The 17027-nt window shown below is 34.9% G+C and overlaps 1 protein-coding gene across 2 annotated transcripts in view; it reads right to left on the bottom strand.

The window, feature by feature from the left end:
- Positions 1 to 8333: 8333 nt before the first annotated feature.
- The window catches only part of LOC133206152 (protein HGH1 homolog), a 62619-nt gene continuing 53925 nt past the window's right edge, over positions 8334 to 17027 (bottom strand). For both annotated transcript variants that reach the window (XM_061342083.1, XM_061342082.1), the window contains one exon: positions 8334 to 8922. In XM_061342083.1, coding sequence (XP_061198067.1) covers positions 8677 to 8922 — 246 coding nt within the window. In that variant the 3' untranslated portion in view covers positions 8334 to 8676. The remainder of the gene's footprint in view (positions 8923 to 17027) is intronic.

The raw sequence follows: 17027 nt of genomic DNA, 5'->3' as shown, positions 1-17027 counted from the left end.
GATATTCTTTTTATAATAATTAAACTCTTGACAATAAACTTGGAAGGAAATGTATTTTACATCAATAATAGACGTACATCTATCATTCAATACAGTTTACGTAGTCACTACAGACGACACAACAGATCAAAAACCCACACGACAAAATAATAAATAAACTAGAACTTATGGGCATTTTATTTTATGGCCCTCTACTTGACACTGTTTTTTTTCTCCTTAAGATATAAAAAAGAATAAATTGTAATAAAGTAACGTGTTATATTCATTTTATTCCCCCCGCAAGGTGCCCCACAACTGGTTCCGTTCCGTTTTGTTTCGTTCCACAGAGTACCCATAGCCATGGGAATCAAATAGGGGTCGAAAAATGACGTTTTTTATGCAAAAAGCCCCTGGTTACCAGAAATCCTCCTACATTCTACACAGTAGCCCAATCAGCTTTTGGGAGATGGGTGGTAATGTCCTGTAGATGTGCAATAAGATTTTAGAATTTTCATTTTTACCCTGGGTGTCAAATGGTGGTCGAACATAATTTCAAGGTTATCTCAAATCATCAGCTATCTCAAACTTTAATTTTGGTGCCATCTCCATTGAGATAACGAGGTTTGACTGTATCTCTTTTTGGCAACACTGTTCATAAAATCAAATAAGATAAATATAATTAATTATGTATCTTAGTTAAATCTTCCTATGCAGTCTCATTTAAATTGCATACAAGAGGCCCATGGGCCACAATGCTCACCCGAGTTTCTTTGCCCTGCTGTTTTTCATCAGACCCCCCTACCTTGTAATACTTATTGCTGCCCCGTTCTACCCCCGGAGACCATGATTTGCACAATTTAGAATCTACACTACCCAAGAATGCTTCCACATAAGTTTAAGCTTTTCTGGCCCTATGGTATCTACACTACCCAAAGACGTTTCCACACAAGTTTCAGCTTTTCTGGCACTGTGGTTCTTGAGAAGAAGATTTTTTTAATGACCCCACCCTTTTTGTCTTTTCTTGATTATCTCCCCTTGTAAGGGGGGTTGGCCCTTCATTTTCACAATTTAAACTCCTCTTTACCCAGGGATGGTCTGTACCAACTTTGGTTAAAATTGGCTTAATGGTTCTTGAGAAGAAGTCGAAAATGTGAAAAGTTTACAGACGGACGGACGGACGGACGACGGTCAACAGGTGATCAGAAAAGCTCACTTGAGCTTTCAGCTCAGGTGAGTTAAAAATGGAAGGAGTAATGTTTTGTAAGACTAATTTTGATTCCACACTATGTAATGAAGCTTTCACATAAGTTTCCATTGCTCTTGCCAGTAGTTCTTGAAAAGATTTTTTTTAAAAAAAAAAAGAAGAAGATTTTTCTTCGTCTATGTTCCCATGTAAAACTTTGATCCCCTCTTATGGCCCCATTCTATCCTTGGGGATGCTTAGGATAAGTATGTAGGAATACTTTTCTCAAGTACCATGAGGTTTGGTACTGAGCAAAGGGAGGGATCACATTGATGCAAGGGAAAGGTTTAACAACAAACAAAATATAACTTTTTATAAGAGAAATTAACTCTTAGTGTTTCTTGTAATTTTAATTATGATTATGATAATGAGGATTTAATCCTGCCTAATCAAATTTTGAACAGGCCCATTTAGGGTCATTAAGCCCTAAGGGTATACCTACCCATCTACAACCAATCAGGTGAGGGTCTATGTGAGTAAGTTTCAAACATAATTTAGTTCATTTTTGCATACTCAAAATATGAAGACAGTCATGTATTCTGTAATGGATTTAAGCCTTGAACCCAGTTGTAGTTTTTGTGTGACTTGAATGGAAGGAAAAATGGTTAAGAAATTTATTTTCAGAGGTTTTCTATAAACTTGACAACCAACCTAGAAAATTGATGTTTGATCCAGGTAGGATCAAGGGGAGAAAAAAAAAACAAACCCTTGACAAGGATTGTACACAAAGAGTTTTCTGACTTTGACCTTTCATCTATAAAAATTAGAAAGAACTTATGCTCTGGATTTTTTTATGCAGAGATTTTTTGAGCTTGACCTTTCGTCTAGAAAATTGGTCACTACACACCCTCTACCCAAGAGTACTATGTGGATAAACTATGAGCCCAAAAGAGCCAAGGGGAGAGAAAATATATTCTAAACAAGAATTTTACACAAGGAGGTTATTTTGACCTTGACCTTTGCTTGAAAAAATTGGTTAAAGTCTTTGAACTTCCTCAACCCATGGGTAAAGTTTGAGCCAGGTAAGGCAAAGGGTAGAGAAGACAATAATACTCTGAACAAGGTTTTCTTGTGCAAAGAAATTTTCTGACCTTGATCTTTCATCTAGAAAATAGTGGTTAGAGCGTCTGCTCTAGAGTCGCGAAGTAAGGAGTTGATCCTTACGTCGTGGGTTCTAATCCCACTGTGGGACGTGGAGACCGGTCCTTCGGATGAGACCGTATAAACCGAGGTCCCGTGTCGCAGTAGGTGCTGGCACGAAAAAGATCCCTCACTGCTCAATGGCCCTAAGTGCCGAGTATACGACAAAATTTGCAGCTCTCCACCGGCAAGTGGTGGCGTCTCCATATGAGTGAAAAATTCTCGAGAGGGACGCTAAACAACATACATGTACAATCAATCATCTAGAAAATTGGTCCAAGGTCACTGCATACCCTCTACCAAAGGACACTCTATTCATGAAGTTCAAAGCCGACCTGAGGTTTTATTTTTATATCAATCAAAATTTTTTAAAAAAAAAAAAGGGGGTGGGGCTTAATTCAAGGCAATACCTACATACAACTCTATTGTTCCTGAAAAAACTACAAGAAAACATAATTTCAAGAACCATCTCTAGAATTCTAATTTCATGGTACTTTTTTTGACAGAAACACAGGTTTAACAATCGCTAATGAATTGATACAATATGTACCTTGTGAGTGGATGATGTTGGAAGCAAAACTTGAGACTAACTCGAAGATAGTTTCTGGAAATTGTGTGGAACATTTCGCATTATTGATTGCAGCATCACATTTTCAAGATATTCTACATAGCAGGCACGTAGTCTTAGCATCGGTTTTCAAAAGAAAAGAAGGGGGGGGGGGGGGTGAAAAAAAAGAAAATGCAAATTAAAAAAATGACAAGCAAATAAAAAAAAATTAAAATGACTTTTACAATTGTTTGAGGAAAAACTTAAAACTATTTAAAACCAAAAGTCTCTGAAGAGACTGAAGCTCTACTGGTCTGTATGTATAACAAAGCAAAAGTAGCACTTGGATTTGATTTCTCAAGTGCAGCATCACATTTTCAAGATATTCTACACACATGAAGCAGGCACGTAGTCTTAGCATCGCTTTTCAAAAGAAAAGAAGGGGGTGAAAAAAAGAAAAGAAAAGGCAAATTTAAATAAAAAATGACAAGCAAATAAAAAAATTAAAATGATTTTTAAAAATGTTTGAGGAAAAACTTAAAACTATTTAAAACCAGAAGCCTCTGATGAGGCTCTACTGGTCTGTACGTATAACAAAGCAAAAGTAGCACTTGGATTTGAAAATTTGCAATAGCCAGAAATAAATAAAATTATGTATCTTAATGTGGTCTACTTTTGTGCCAAGTTATACTGAAATCAAATGAAAACTGTAGGAGGAGTTGAGTTTTTTATTTCACAGAAATTTCTATTTTTAGTAACCATGGCAACACAATTCACTGAAATCAAAAACTGATGCACTAAATTATGTATCGTAGTGTAATCTACTTGAATGCCAACTTATATTGAAATCAGACGAAAACTGTAGCAGGAGTAGCTTTTTAAAGTAATTTCAAAGAAATTTCTGTTTTTAGTAAAATTGGCAATACCGTTTATCAAAATCAATAAAGTGCCTTGCCACAGTATGATACGCCCGTCAAATATTGTTCAATTGTCATAAACAGTTTAGAGTGCAAGAAAATCATGTCAACCTTGATAAAGGGTTTCAAGGATTTTTCAATTCCTTATAATATTTGTTTATACATCTCCTGTGGTGTAGGCATTAATTATAACAAAGATTACATTATAGATCCTCAACTGGTTGTGTTAGAGCTTGAAAAATGCCCATCTGCAGCCCCCCCCCCCCCCCCCCCCCAGCTTTCAGATCTGTTAGACATGATGCTCTGAATTAGTTGATATTTTCAAAAAAATTAAATAAAAAAATCATATTAAACAATATCAATTTAGTCTTAACTTAATCTATATCAAATTAATTAAAAATAAAAGGCTGGCCATCAAATGACATATGCTATAAACTGACCAGCAGTTCTTCTGTCTAATTCCCAAAAGATACAGATAAGAGCTGCTTGATCAGAGATCCTCTAACAGAAATGATTGAGACAGCTAGCCTCCCTACACTGAACTCATTAATTAATCTTTAACTGGATGCATGTCCACTCATTACTCCCAAGGGATGGATCTATCCATACTATCTGCTTTGTAGTGCAATAAAAATGCATATTTATGTCATTCTGAAATTAAATTTGAAAACAAAGATTTTTTTTGAATTTGTTACAAAGATTTATAAAAAAAAGAGAAACAAAAAACTTGTTCTAGATATTTGTAATCTTAATGCAACATTTTTAATAAGGTTCCTGCATTACTCTTATTATACAATATCAAATAAGTTTTAATTACTTTTCACCAAATTCATTTTAAAAGTTAGTCCAGCCAACTATTTAATCCAACACGGCTGATTCTTTTTGCCCAGTTCCCAAGAGATATAGATAACACCTGCTTGATCAGAGATGCTCTACCAGTTAGCTCCTCACACTAAACTCATTAATTTCTCTCTAATTTGACATGCATTTTTCTGTTATCAAATTCTCCTTGACCAGTGCTTGATACTTAAACCCATGGGAGAGGTGGAATTTCTCTTGAATCATTACATTTGTTATAGATTAATTGCTGTAAAGTATGTAATGAAAAAAATAAGTATTTTCTTGATTTAACATTTTTTAAAATAAGGATAATGCAACACTCTTGCATTTTTTGGGACTGTGTAATCTAATAGTAAAAAGACAGTTTTTTTTTTTTTTTTAAATTTCACTTAAATCAAAGGTCACAGTGACCTTGAAATAGGTCGCGATACACCTTCTACCTAAGATGCATAAATTGGCCAAGTTGATGATTCTAAGTCCAATAGTTTTCTAGTTATGAGCCGGACAGGATTTTTCCATATTTGGCAATAGCATCTTAATTAAAGGTCAGAGCGACCTACTTTAAATGTGCGACACACCTTCTACCCAAGAAGTATCAGCTGACAAAGTTTGATAATCCTAGGTCTAATAGTATTAAAGTTATGAGTCAGACACGAAAAAAGCTAACAGACTGATGGACGGACGATAACATAATACATCCCGTCTAAAGACAGCCGTATAAAAACTGATGCACTAAATTATGTATCGCAGTGTAGTCTAATTGTATGTCAAATTATATTGAAATCACACCAAAACTGTAGGAGGAGTAGAGTTTTAAAGCAATTTCACAGAAATTTCTAGTTTTATTAACCAATGCAACAACTTTTATTGGATTAAAAAAACCAATTCACTAAGTTACGTATGTTAGTGTAGTCTACTTGTGTGCCAAGTTATACTGAAATCAGACCAAAACAGTAGGAGGAGTAGCGTTTTAAAGGAATTTCACAGATATTTCGATTTTTCATAACCATGGCAACAACGTTCATCAAAATCGAAAAATTGATGCACTAAATTATGCATCTAAGTGTGTGCCCAGTTATATTCAAATAGACAAAAACTGTAGAAGGATAGCATTTTTAAGGAATTTCACAGAAATTTCTATTTTTAGTTACCATGGCAACACCATTCATCAAAATAAAAAACTGATGCACTAAATTATGTATCTTAGTGTAGTCTACTTGTGTGCCAAGTTATATTGAAATTAGACCAAAACTGTAGGAGGGGTTGCGTTTTGAAAAATTGTTTACAGACAGACGGACAGACAGACAGACAGACGGATGGACGACGGACACCTTACTATCGCATAAGCTCTTCTGGTCTCTGACCAGTAGAGTTAAAAAGCGAAGAACATATTTTGTGGGGAGAAAGGGGGGGGCGTCTCTGTTGTTATCCCTCATTTTCCATTACCAGTTATTCAGGAAGGGGGGAGGGCACTACGGACTTGCATACTGGATAGAAACGGTCAAGATATGGCTTCTGATTAATATGTAATAGTGTGGGGGAAAATGTAAATTTTTAAACAGTATTCCTGATTGACGTGTACGGTAATGTATAATATGGAAATAAAGTACAAGGAACCATTTTCTTCGGAATTTTATTGGTCATTTTCATTTCTTAGTCAAGCTTGAATGAACTTCAACATACAAGAAAAAAAGTTGAATTTAATAAATAGTGGGCATAACTGAAAAAAATCATTGTTTTTTTAACATCCAAACAAGAAATGATAGGACTATATTTTGGAATAATGTTTTATGTTATTTGCGTAAAAAGTTCTTGGATCCAGAAAACTTGTTCTAAACCAAATACTATGAGATTTTGTGAAGTCATGTTCTCAAAAAAATTAGTCTGGTCTGTTTTCTCTTTAGATATATCTAATTTAACCCCCCCCCCCCCCCACACCAAACCCGCTTGATCAATTGTAAATGTCCTTGTATATATATAATTGTATCTCTTTTACCATGTTTTAAGTGAATGAAAGAAAAAGTGAGCAAGCTCACATACCCCACGCTCCCCCAAAACTTGACAATGCAACATGTACTGAATAGCACAGTGCATTTTAAATACACAGTATGATTCAAAAAGGGGCATTAACTTGCAAAAAATCATCACATCAAAACTTCTTGCATATAAGGACATTCAAATCTTTGCATGTTACAAATTTAATTGGGCTGAAGTTTCTAGATAAATAATGGAATAAAAATTTCTTGGTAATATACAAATCTATACATTATGTCTGAAATACCTACAAAATTTCAGGAAATTCAGTGCAGGAGTTATGCTGACAAACTGTTATTTAAATTCCTCAGTGATTTCGATTTGTTAATGAGTGTAAGTCCATGTCCAACACATGACAACTTACACATTTAAATAATTGATGGAAACAAAATTATGATGTAGTCATATGAATTTGTTTATATACTGTACTTATGAATTTATAAGCACCAATTTGAAGGGAGGGGGGGGGGGGGGGGGGGAGAGAGAGAGAGAGAGAGAACTATCCAAGATTCAAAATTTTGTGTGTGTGTTAAATCATTAATATTTTGACCTCAAAATCAATAGGGGTCTTTTAAGGTCATAAAATATTTCACAAAAAATGTCATTACAAAGGCTGATTCAAGTGTGGATTTCCTTATTACCTAGCTGGAAAGTTTCTTCAATAATAGGCAAAACTCTTAGGGCAAAAATAATGGAATCAGAATTTCCTGGTAATACGCACATCTACACATTGTGTCCTAAATATCTGCTAAGTTTGACGAAATTCTGTGCAGCGGCATAAAAGGAGTTGTGCTGACAAACTGTTCATCTCTATATTCAAGATATGGCCAAAAATCTAAGTTGAAAAGTGCCAAAATTCCCAGAAAAAAATAAAGGAATCGAAATTTCCTGGTAGTATGCACATCTACACATTGTGCCCTAAATATCTGCAAAGTTTGACGAAATTCTGTGCAGCGGTTTAGGAGGAGTTGTGCTGACAAAAAAAACAGGACTGACGGACTGACTGACGGACGGACGGGTCAAAAACATTATACCCCCCGCAACTAGTTGCGTGGGGTATAATAAACTTAATTGGCCGTTATGATTAATCCTATCTTAGTTAATTAGTTGTTACTGTACTGTTGCGATAACCCACAATTACTATAAACAATTAAGTATTGCAGTAATATTTTCAGAAAATATGGGATTTACTGTTTAAAATATAATTAAATATATACGCTGTATATATGTGGCACAAAGCATTGATTTTAAAAAGTGAAGGGGTAGCATAGTGGGTTAAAGACTCACTCTGCAATCTGGATATCCAAGTTTGATTTTCATTCTCTGTGCTGTAGCCCACGTGGAGCAGTGGTTAGAGCATTCACTCTAGAGTCGAGGCATAGGGAGTTGATCCTTACGTCACGGGTTCTAATCCCACTGTGGGATGTGGAGACTGGTCCTTCGGATGAGACCGTATAAACCGAGGTCCCGTGTCGCAGTAGGTGCTTGCAGGAAGAAGATCCCTCACTGCTCAATGGCCCTGAGTGCCGAATATAGGTCAAAATTTGTAGCTCTCCACCGGCAAATGGTGGCATCTCCATATGTGTGAAAAATTCTCAAGAGGGACATTAAACAATAAACAAACAAACAAACATTCTATGTGCTATATCAAATCTGAATTTTTTTAATCTTTGTGTTTGACTTGTTAAAAAAAAAATTGGATACTCTTTTACCAATGATAAAGTAGTTGGGCCCAATCAATATCATGTATCTACCAACTCTTAAGTTGGTGAATATGGTTTGATATTCAGAGAAAAACTTCTATATGAATATTTTTCTGATGAACAGCAATCCATATTCTCCACCACAATGAACACCTTTCTATGGCATAAGCTCTTCTGGTCTCTGACCAGTAGAGCGAAGAACACTGTACAAAACCATTTGACAATAATAAATGCACAGTTTTGTGATTTACAAGTAAAAATCTATTAGCAGTTTCAATGCATATACTCCTTCTCATCCTCCTGATCTTCCTTTATGAACTTCTCCTTCAGGTGTTCAGGAATTTCCACCTTGTGCAAGTTCTCCATTCCTTCCTCTGGTTCATCACCAATCAAGATATCAATCAAATTCATAATGGGTATTATATTACTTCGCTGCCTCTCCCACTTGTGTAATTCACGGATGATGATGTACGTGTTTTTCTCTTTCACAAACAATCTTCCCTGTCTTGTTGCACATAACTATAAACAAAACACATACTACTTCCGGTTATGAGAAAAAAACTACGTAATAGGAATTTTTAACTTTCTCATAAATATTGCTTATTGATAAAGTTCTTTAAAAGATTTTTATATATGTTATTGAGACTGCAGATGTCTAGAGTGACGTCAAACTTCTTCGTAAAATTCATTTCCGGTCGTGTGTATTCCTGTCCTCAAAATGAGATTTTGTTCACCAAATTGCTCAGCACCAGTAATCGACTGAAGTCTAAAACTTTCAGGACTGATAGTCAGTCATCAGTTTATCAACATCATGTGAAAATCGTACATTGCTGTCACTTCCGGTGGTGACAGGAAGCGATGCAAAAAAGTGAATTTTGCAATTTTTTTTATAGAAATGTTGAGCTAATGCACATGTTAGACTATAACCATGCAAATTATTTTTAAAAACCAGAAGTTGTCTCAAACATGTGTAGTTTTACATGGAAACTTTTAGGGATGATCAGTTGTGAAAATTGAAGTGTAGAATGAACATTTTATTTGTTTGGAGCACTTCCAGTCATGACAAAGTAAATAAAGACAAGAGGCCCAAGGGCCTTAACAGTCACCTGAGTACAAAACAACAACTTAGAGGATCCATAAACTGATAAATGAAGCTTTGTTGCCCAAAAGCATGAAAATTACTATGATTAGTATGAACAAAATAATTGGTATAGTATCTATACGTCCCCCATTTATCACTATTACCATGCAGACTATTAACAAAATTTTTTTTTTAACCCCATAATATTACTTCTCACCCTGCTCTCTTGGCCTTAGAAGAATATTTAAAAAGATAAGTTATTTTTGTCTCATTTTTATTCATTTATTATTTCCAAGTCTACCTGATCATTAAAACTATGAAAGTACTTTTTGTATTATACAATAAATATTCTTGCATAATTCTCTTATTCTATTAACCTTTCAAATACATTATTTACAGCGATTAATTATCAAAGGTGTATGGTAAAGGGGAATAACTTTGTTCAGCATACTACAAGTTAATTGAGCCCTGGCCAGGACCAGAACACTTGACTAAATGGTCCAGGTGTTCAAAATTCTGGTAAAAATACCCTTGCATATTAAAACTTTTACTCTATTTGCCTCGAATATGCCCTGAAGCAAAGAAGATTTTCAAAGAAATGCAATTTCACTATATTGTTAAATAAATAAAGCACCATCCTTACACCAGAACATCTGACCTATTGGCCATGAACTAACAATTCTGGAAGAAAAACCCTTGCTCATCATAACTATACACTTGTTTCTTTGCTTTATAACCAGTAGTAGAAAAAAAATATTCTGAAAGAAATTATGCATTTTCACTATATAATCAATAGAGCCCCCCCCCTTTACAGAACCCCTAACCCAGGGGCCATTAATTTCACTTACTTGGAAGAGGCATTCTTCCTTATCATAATCATGCACTTCCTTTGTTTGAAAAAAAACCCAGGAGCAGAGAAGAAGATTTCGAAAGAATTTATGCATTTTCCCTATATAATCAATAGGAAACCACCCTAACACCAGAACCCCTGACCCAGGGGCCATGGAATTCATAATTTTTGAGGAGGCAGCCATGCTCATCATAACTTTTTACTAAGTGTACTTAATGTCCAGGAGCAGATAAAAAATATTTTTAAAAAAATTAATGCATTTTCACTATATATATCAACAGAGCCCTGCCCCAACACAAGAACCCCTGACCAAAGGGCCATGAAATTCACAGTTTTGGAATAGGCAACCATGCTCGTCAAAACTATGCACTTACTTAGTTTATTTAATACCCAGTAGTGGAGAATATTTTCAAGAATTAATGCAATTTTACTATATAATCAATAGAGCCCCGCCCTAACACCAGAACAGTAGAACCCCTGACCCAGGGGTCATGAAATTCACAATTTATGAACAGGCAACCACGCTCATCATAACTATGCACTAAGTAAGTTTATTTCATCCCAGGAGCAGAGAAGAAGATTTTCAAACAATTAATGCAATTTTCCTAAATAATCAATATTCAATGAATTAATGTATTTTCACTATATAATCAATAGAGCCCTGCCCCAACACCAGAACCCCTGACCCAGGGGCCATGGAATTCACAGTTTTGGGAGAGGCAACCACGCTCATCATAACTATGCACTTAGTTAGTTAATATAATACCCAGGAGCAGAGAAGAAGATTTTCAAAGAAATAATGCAATTTTACTATATAATCAATAGAGCCCCGTCCTAACACCAGAACCCCTGACCCAAGGGCCATGAAATTCACAATTTCTGAAAAGGCACTTATGCTCACCATAACTATTTCTTAGTTAAATTAATACCCAGTAGTGGAGAATATTTTCAAGAATTAATGCAATTTTACTATATAATCAATATAGCCCCGCCCTAACACCAGAACAGTAGAACCCCTGACCCAGGGGTCATGAAATTCACAATTTATGAACAGGCAACCACGCTCATCATAACTATGCACTAAGTAAGTTTATTTCATCCCAGGAGCAGAGAAGAAGATTTTCAAACAATTAATGCAATTTTCCTAAATAATCAATATTCAATGAATTAATGTATTTTCACTATATAATCAATAGAGCCCTGCCCCAACACCAGAACCCCTGACCCAGGGGCCATGGAATTCACAGTTTTGGGAGAGGCAACCACGCTCATCATAACTATGCACTTAGTTAGTTAATATAATACCCAGGAGCAGAGAAGAAGATTTTCAAAGAAATAATGCAATTTTACTATATAATCAATAGAGCCCCGTCCTAACACCAGAACCCCTGACCCAAGGGCCATGAAATTCACAATTTCTGAAAAGGCACTTATGCTCACCATAACTATTTCTTAGTTAAATTAATACCCAGTAGTGGAGAATATTTTCAAGAATTAATGCAATTTTACTATATAATCAATATAGCCCCGCCCTAACACCAGAACAGTAGAACCCCTGACCCAGGGGTCATGAAATTCACAATTTATGAACAGGCAACCACGCTCATCATAACTATGCACTAAGTAAGTTTATTTCATCCCAGGAGCAGAGAAGAAGATTTTCAAACAATTAATGCAATTTTCCTAAATAATCAATATTCAATGAATTAATGTATTTTCACTATATAATCAATAGAGCCCTGCCCCAACACCAGAAACCCTGACCCAGGGGCCATGGAATTCACAGTTTTGGAAGAGGCAACCACGCTCATCATAACTATGCACTTAGTTAGTTAATTTAATACCCAGGAGCAGAGAAGAAGATTTTCAAAGAAATAATGCAATTTTACTATATAATCAATAGAGCCCCGCCCTAACACCAGAACCCCTGACCCAAGGGCCATGAAATTCACAGTTTTGGAATAGGCAACCATGCTCGTCAAAACTATGCACTTACTTAGTTTATTTAATACCCAGTAGTGGAGAATATTTTCAAGAATTAATGCAATTTTACTATATAATCAATAGAGCCCCGCCCTAACACCAGAACAGTAGAACCCCTGACCCAGGGGTCATGAAATTCACAATTTATGAACAGGCAACCACGCTCATCATAACTATGCACTAAGTAAGTTTATTTAATACCCAGGAGCAGAGAAGAAGATTTTCAAACAATTAATGCAATTTTCCTAAATAATCAATATTCAATGAATTAATGTATTTTCACTATATAATCAATAGAGCCCTGCCCCAACACCAGAACCCCTGACCCAGGGGCCATGGAATTCACAGTTTTGGAAGAGGCAACCACGCTCATCATAACTATGCACTTAGTTAGTTAATTTAATACCCAGGAGCAGAGAAGAAGATTTTCAAAGAATCAATGCATTTTCACTATGTTTCTGTCCTCGAAAGGAGAAGTTGTCTGAGAAATATCTCGAAAACGGTTAGAGATTAAGACACCAAACTTATATGAACAACAAACCTTAAGATGTAGGCAAAACCATTTGGGTTAAGAGCATCAGCCGTCACTTCCTGTTGTCACAGGAAATGATCAAAGAAATCAAAAATTTCAACTTTCCTTTTTTTAATTAAAAATTGCATCCCCTAATTGCATCTTTTTTGCAAATTTCCATTATAAGAGAAAAACTACATAATTTGAATATTTTACTTTCCCATAAATATTCTTTATAGATAAAGTATTTGAAATGAATTTTAAATATGTTATTCAGAGTGAAAATGTCTAAAGTACCCTTAAATATCTTTCAAAAATTCACTTCCAGTCGCGTGTTTTCCTGTCCTCAAAATGAGAAGTTGTCTGATCAGATCTTAAAAACAGGTAAAAGATTAAAAAACCAAACTTTTATGAGTAATAGACCTTGAGGAGTAGGCGAAACCATTTGGGTTAAAAGCGTCAGTCGTCACTTCCGCTTGTCACAGGAAGTGATGAAAGAAATCAAAAACTTTAACTTTTCTTTTTTAAATTAAAACTTGCATCACTTTAGTGCATCTCTTTCGCTGTTTAGAAATATGTTTGATTCAACTGGAAACATAAAACGTCAACTTCCGGTTTTAGGTATAAACTACGTTATTTTGATATTTGACTTTCTCATAAATATTGCTTATCGATAAAGTTCCTGAAATGAATTGACGTATGTTGTAGAAACTGCAAATGTCTAGATAAATTTCAGAGATTTTTTACAATTCACTTCTGGTCGCGTGTTTACCTGTCCTAAAAATTAGAATTATTTCTCACAATATAGCTTGGCAACAGGAAACTACTGAAGACTAAAACTTTCAAGTCAGTTTTTTTAATCGTGAGAAAATCTTGTATCGTCGTTACTTCCAGTCGTGACAGGAAGTGATGTAAAAAAGTGAATGGTTAATGGTTAGCACGTTGGATTTTCACGCTGACGACCAGGGTTAAATCTCCATAGTGTGTGAATTTCTTTTTTCACTTTTTCAGCTTGAATTTTCGTTTTTATTTTCAGAATCGGACGGAAGACCTCTCATTGCTCGCAATGAGTTTCTAGTTATTATTATTTTTTTAACTTTCTAATTTTGTGCACGCGATTTCTCGAAGACTATTGGATGGATTTACATGAAATTTTCAGGAATTATGTGTTGTAACATGAACCTGATCTATCTGAGAGAAAATTTGGAAATTCACTTCCAGTGCCAAGTTTCGGACCATTTTCTGAATTTAAAATGTCATTTTGTCCGCGGATAATCTCAAGAACGGTAAAAGATATCAATGTGAAACTTTCAGGGATTATAGATCGTGATAAATACTCGCCGGGACTTGACTTTTTGTTCGTCATCAGTACGTCCGGTTGTTATCAGTTGCAAATTTAAAAATTTGAATTTTTATACTTTTTTGATTTTCAATATTTTTATTTGATAGTAGTACTGTTAATAGAAGCACTTCTGAAAATGCTTAATATATAATTTGTTTTCAAATAGATAAAATCGAACTCAAGATATTGGCATTTTAAAATTTGAAGCGGGGTCCAAAATGGCGGCTCTCTCCGTACACTCCGACGAGCATTCGTAGCTCCTCGGTAGGCTTATACCTCGCACACTAACCTCGGACGTCAACGGTGTTCTACCATGTTGCTGATACAGTCATGAGATCTTATTTGTAATACCTTTGAAATCTGAGTTACTTTGTGGCACGCTCAACACTATGTTTTTGCTTTCAATGACTACTTACATGATGTTGTAATCAAAACAACTATAAAAGGAAGAATAAGAAGAGAGATAAAAACTTTCTGAAGAACTTTATGCAGAGCGAAATATGAAATGAGTTACAAGGCAGTTTTCAGCGGAGAAATGTAATCGATTGGATACATATTCCTCCACCAATCACATCTGAGGTTTGTATGGAGGTAGCGGAGTCAGCTGAAGATTGCCGATGGGCAGGTCAGAGTTTACGGAGACAGTCGAGCTTCTTGTTGAAGGAAACTACCATAAGGATCAGTGGAATGTGAAGGAATTGTTGGATCTGGCAGATTTTAGAAATGGATAATCTGTCTTTGAAAACATAAATACTCTGACCTCCAAATGCTATTAAATAAGTAATTTGTACGGTACATACAATGATATACCGGTATATGAGAATCGAACCCATTCAATAGAACATACATTTCAAAGAAAAGGTGCGAAGATTTACTCGTGACATTTGGCGCGAAATAATGAATCGTGACTCCCCTTTCGAAGTAGAAAAATGGTCTGATGCAGAAGTTCTGAAAAGGATTACGTGGACACGTCTGTATGAAATACATGTATATGGAATAAAAAGTTGAATACATAAAGAATAGAGAAAGTAAACAGTATCATCAGTTCATCAGTAATAGATTATTTCTTCTGCTAACAGTTATTGTTTAAACTCAAGTAACGAATTCCGTTGTGAATCTGCTTGCACAAAATTAGGCTAGGTAGGTCTCATTCTATAATTCCGTACTATATATATATAAAAAAACTTTTAACCTCCCTGACGCTCGTTATTTTATGCAATGATAAAAAATAAACATCGATGATGGCTGGAAAAATTGATGTGGTGTAGGTTTCCATATTGAATTTTCACGCAGACTATCTGGATTTAATCCCGATTATGTCTGAAGAAGAAGGTACGGTTTTAGCTTTATTGTGCCCTAAAAATTTAATGTTTTCAAAAAGTTTTGAAACTGGTTTAAATATTAGTTGAGTATATGACTGTGATAAATCAGGAAAGAATATGGCCCGAAGGAGTACCATTCTGGAAATATTACGTCATTAAGTTGATGCATTTCTCTATTTCAAACAGAAAAAGCATCAAAATGACCAATTTCAAGGGTTATTTTCCTTAAGAAAATAGTGTCCACACTATCTTTGTGGGCGATGCCTGTGGACAATATTATCCGGAAGAAAGTTCCATTGAAAATTGGTGTCTTCTGCAACTTTTTAAATGCGTGTCTACGAGAAAACCATGCAGAATGCTATGAAAGCAAGTTTTTCAAAATTTCTTGAAACTTTGCATACAAAGTGAGATCAAGGTCACTTACTGCGTAAGTTTGGTGACGTCATTTGATTTGTTACCATGGATACAGGGAGAATTAGTTTATCGTCAGGCTATTCCTATACCCAGTATGGAAAAATAACACCTTTTGTACATATTCTGTTTGTGTATAAAAAATTTCCATAATATCTTCAAAACTAATGGATTTAAGGAATTAAAACCTTTGAAAAAAATATTTACAGAATTTATTCCACATACCTTTTTGAATGTGAAGAGCTACGAGTGCAAAAAGGTCACGATAATTGTAAGGAATAAGGATATTTGAATAGTCTGCAGAAAAACAGCTATAAAATTCCAAGAAACGCTTCCATTGATTTCATATTTTTAAAAAGTGATTGTTTTTAAATATTTTATTTAGTGTTAATGGGATTTTGGTTGCAAATTTAAATTGATGGAGTTTTCACTCTTGTAAGTGCAGAACTGCAAGTGCAAAAAGGTCACAATAATTCTAAGGGATATTCTGTAGAAAAAACAGGCATAGAATTTCAAGAGACACTTCAGTGATTATATTTTTTATCAAAAAGTATTTGTTTTAAGATATTTTAGTAAAAATAACAGGCAATGTGGTGGCACATTTGAATTAGTTGATTTTTTCATCCTAGCAAAATTACACTATATCTGGGTAGAAAGCATACTGGACTACTGGAGTGATTACATTTTGAACGTTAAATCATTTCAGGCACATGACCTAGAAAGCATACTGGACTACTGGAGTGATTACATTTTGAACGTTAAATCATTTCAGGCACATGACCTTCAATCTTCATGACTGAAATTAGCTTATATTTATCCAGAATGTCACAAAGATGCATGATTTGAATATTTGTTTAACCAGAAGTCTTATTCGAGACTGTAGCTCTACTGGTTTGTACTTCTAACAAAGGAAGAGATAAGAAGCAGTTGGACTTGAAACTTTGCAACAGCAATAAATAGAATAATGATCCTTGATTTGGTCTCTTTTCATGGAAATCTGACTAAAACTAAAGGAGGAGTAGATTTTTAAAAAAATTACAGAAATTTCTATTTTAGTAAACATGGCAAAACCGCTCATCAAAATCAAAATCCGATAAAAAAAAAATTATGTATCTCGGTATACT

The sequence above is a fragment of the Saccostrea echinata genome, unplaced genomic scaffold (assembly GCF_033153115.1).
Source record: "Saccostrea echinata isolate AGI-Se365-2 ecotype Australia unplaced genomic scaffold, CSIRO_AGI_Sech_v1 ptg000054l, whole genome shotgun sequence".
In the NCBI taxonomy this organism is placed as follows: domain Eukaryota; kingdom Metazoa; phylum Mollusca; class Bivalvia; order Ostreida; family Ostreidae; genus Saccostrea; species Saccostrea echinata.
This window is presented reverse-complemented; position numbering and strand designations above follow the sequence as displayed.